General features: G+C 42.0%; 1 protein-coding gene across 1 annotated transcript; it reads right to left on the reverse strand.

The window, feature by feature from the left end:
• Positions 1-1,652: 1,652 nt before the first annotated feature.
• LOC127078653 (uncharacterized) lies at positions 1,653-3,095 on the reverse strand. Its single transcript, XM_051019087.1, has 2 exons — positions 2,042-3,095; positions 1,653-1,936 (listed from the first exon to the last, which is right to left on the reverse strand). Exons 1-2 carry the CDS (start codon positions 3,093-3,095, stop codon positions 1,653-1,655), a joined length of 1,338 nt encoding a protein of 445 aa, XP_050875044.1.
• Positions 3,096-3,854: the final 759 nt, after the last annotated feature.

A 3,854-nucleotide genomic window follows, 5' to 3' on the forward strand; every position in this document is an offset into this window, starting at 1 on the left:
GGCGGGTGCACCCTTGCAGCCAACTCTCTCCAGCGTTGTGCGTATTCTTTAAAAGATTCATTGTCTTTCTGGGCCATACTCTGAAGCTGAGTACGGTTTGGTGCCATGTCAGTATTATATTTGTATTGCTTTGCGAATGCTTCAGCCAACTCATCCCAAGTGTGGATGTTGCTACATTCCAACTGCATGTACCAGTCTAAAGATGCCCCAGTTAGACTGTCCTGAAAGCAATGGATCATGAGCTTATCATCTCTGGCATAGGCAGCCATTTTTCTGCAATACATTTTCAAATGTATGTTAGGACATGTGAGTCCTTTGTATTTTTCAAATTCAGGCGCTTTGAATTTTGGAGGAATCACCACGTCTGGGACTAGACACATCTCCAAGGCACTTAAACGGGTTGAGTTATGTCCTTCCAAGATTCTTAGCTTTTCGGCCAGAGCACGACACATCAAGATAGCCTCAGAATCTTGGGCAGCAGTAGGCATGACCACTGGAGTAGCTCCATTGTAATTCTGCATTTCAAACTCGTCCTGGAGCTCTTCATCAGTGCGGGGCATGACTACTTGATTGACTATCGAAGGTCCTTGCACAGGGACTCCATCAGCTACTCCAGAAGTATGCGCAGGTGGAGGCACATGATTTCTTTCAGGCGGTGGAACAAAGCCTGGAGGAAGACCGTAGATAACGGGATTTGGAATAGGAACTGAAGGTCCGGACTGAAGAGCAACCCCTTGAACTAGAGCATCGTTCCTTGCAGCAGCGGCAACACGAGCCTCTTCTTCCCTTCTAGCCAGAGCTTGTATAGCCTCAAAGATCTGCTCGATCTTGCTTTTGACAGAGTCCATCTCCTCTCTGAAGGCAGCTTGTTATTCTCTAACTACATCCATGATTCTTCTTGTGTTGGAGCGAGTAGCGTATGTACGTTGAGGAATCAGCTTGAACTACTGGACACGAGGAAAAATGGAATGAGTTTTTGTTTTGAGAAATGAAATGCATGATGCATATGTTAATGCACGTGGATTTAAAAATGTCTTTTATGCTTATGTTCAATTTTATTTTCAGGGAACCGTGTTAGATTCCTTGTAACTTAGCAAGCATTCAAAGAGATCACGGGGAATAAAACAAGAATGGAACCAAACTTTTTTGTACAAAAGAAACTCAAAATCCTTCATTCAATCAATTTAAAATAGAGTACAAGGATTGAGTACAAAATATTCTTTCAAACATAAAGGAAAGTACAACATAAAAAAAGGTCAAACTGCAGGCTTCTGTTTGTTGAGATCTTCCAACTCTCCTTTGAACCTTTTTATCATGTCTTCACAAAGATAAATAAATTCAGTCACTGAACGAGGGATGTTGTCATTGTCTATGTCTTCCAAAGCACATCTTAGCATCAAAGGCACATTTGTAGCCATGCCATTACAGAAGTCTATCAAACTGGCAAACTTGTCTCGATACTCATTTCTTTGTTCATGTAAAAACTGGATGGTTTCCTCGAAGGCTGCCAAACTAGCATTCACATTTGCCCTTGCGTTCATCCAATCTTCACCTTCTTGTAGCAAAGAGTCATGTCGGCCTTTCCAGTATCGTTCCCACTCATTAGCATTTTCAGCCTCCTGGCACTTTCCATTCCACATTTCAGGTGTAACCTAAGTAGCAGCCATAGCACTCTCTTTACTGCGGCGTTCTCGTTCTTCCCTTTCTTTTGATTCAACGAGTGAAACGCTGAGGTTGGCTATCTCAGCCTCAAGCGTCTCTCTTATCTCCTTTTTTTGTTTTGTGGCGAGCTTCCACCATTTCTCTTTCTCACGACAATCCCTCTCAGCCTCTTTCAGTTGGCTTTTGATGGTATTCAAGCAGCTCTCAGCCTGATCTAACCCCTGTTTGACTCTTTTTCTCTTATATTCCTCCTTATCAGTCCTTTCCACATTTGCTTGAAGTTGTGTTTTCTTCCGCCCAAGCTCCCACTTATGATTATCCCTTTCTTCAGTAATTCGGAGAAGGTTCAACCGTAGCCCTTCATTCTCTTTTTCCAAACTTTGGATGACAACTTTGAGCTCTTTAGCTTCCTCCATAGTGACGTGAGTAGGTTCTGGAGGATTTGTATGCATTGGAGGCTCATAAGGGTATGGTAGTTTGTCTTGAGAAGCTCTGGCTTGGACCCAATTTGTATATGGCCCTCTAGCTATACAATTCTTCTTTCCACGCTCCCTTTTTCCTTCTCTACGAACTTTAGTCCAGGCACGACCTAGCTTCTTCACCAGATCAAAGTCATTCACTCCTTCTCCCAGCAAGAAACCTTCTAACAATTTGTCTTCTGGTTTGTCATTCATAGGAAACCCAAGTTGCCGCATAGCAAGCTCAGGATTGTAATTGATGCAACCTCGAGTTCCTATGAGTGGCACATTATGGAAGTTGTCACATTTGACGATTATGTTCACATCATCATAAACACGAGAGTACCAGGTGATGTCATTGGCAGTGAGAGACATGATTTTTTGAGACCACTTGAGGTTATCCTTGTTCTGAACAAAAGGCCCTTCGCTTGGTAAGTGAGATAAGAACCATTTATACAGTAAAGGAGCGCAACACTGGATCATCCCCCCCTTCTTCTCATTTCTCCAATGGATAGAGTGATAAACATCTGCAAGCAAGGTGGGAATGGGATTCTTGAGCAAGAAAATGCGTATAGCAGTCATGTCCACGAAGTCATCAATGTTTGGGAACAAGACAATCCCATAGAGTATCAAGGCTAACACAGCATTGAAAGCAACCCAATCTTCTTTACTTTTGAAATCTGAAGCTTTTCCCACTAAGAACTTCAAAGTGAAGCCCAAAGTGCCTCCTTTTGGTCCAATATTAGCTTTCACTTCCGCTTTATCTAGATGTATAGATGAACCTATTTGTTGATGTGTAGGAAATTCCCCTAGACCGGTGTAAGGGACTTCATCCTTGATACCAATGTCTATTATATGTGAGAACTCTTCCAATGTTGGCGCCAATTGGAAGTCCTGGAATGTGAAACACCGCAAGGGAGGATCATAGAATTGTGCCAAAGTGAAAATGGCCCAAGCATCCACCTCGGTGTTCATGATAGTCAACAGGTCACCATACTCAACACCAAAGTTGTTCCTTCTGATTTTTTTCACATCTGAGATCAACCCCTTAATCAATCCTAGCTTTGGATTCCTGAACTTGAATGAATAAGTACTTTTTTGATTGCTACCTATGTCTTCTGAATGCCTGCAATCAAACGAGTCTTTAGGTCCCTTGAAAATATGCACATGTCATATGTGTTATGATTATGAAATGTTTTATGTTTATGTATGTACAGTTGGGTAGGTGATCATTGGAACATTCTGATTAATTACTTCATGGAGGAAAGGTTCCAGGAATAGGAAAACCAAACAGGTAGGCTCTAGGGTTTAAAAGGTTCCTAGAGTCATGGACCCAATTTCAAGAATATTATCGTCAGAACGACTAATCGTAAGACAATAATATCTTTAAAATGATCTATTCTAGGTTAGGTCTCTGTATTAACCCAACGAGTCCTAAGTCTCGTAGGTCAATACTACACAACCATCGACTCCACGGTTCTAGACACGGTTCCCAGAGTCATGGATCACACCTGACAATATTATCGTCAGAACGACTACTCGTAAGACAACAATATCCTCAAAAATGATCTATTCTGAGTGAGGTCTTCGTATTAACCCAACGAGTCCTAAGTCTCATAGGTTAACACTACACAACCATCGGTCCTAAAAGCCATAGGTTCAGGGTTCTACAAAAGGTCCTCAGAATCATAGATCGAGGTTGAAAGTATCACCGCCAAAACGACTAATCGTAAG

The sequence above is a fragment of the Lathyrus oleraceus genome, chromosome 5 (genome assembly GCF_024323335.1).
Source record: "Lathyrus oleraceus cultivar Zhongwan6 chromosome 5, CAAS_Psat_ZW6_1.0, whole genome shotgun sequence".
Classification (NCBI taxonomy): Eukaryota; Viridiplantae; Streptophyta; class Magnoliopsida; order Fabales; family Fabaceae; genus Lathyrus; species Lathyrus oleraceus.

What these genes read in the sequence shown, in the direction of transcription:
- LOC127078653 (XM_051019087.1), bottom strand. Translation starts at nt 3,095, where the DNA reads ATGAACACCGAGGTGGATGCTTGGGCCATTTTCACTTTGGCACAATTC. An exon ending in GCTCAAAGTTGTCATCCAAA is followed by an intron (nt 1,937 to 2,041) that starts GTTTGGAAAAAG and finishes CACAACTTCAAG; the next exon opens with CAAATGTGGAAAGGACTGAT.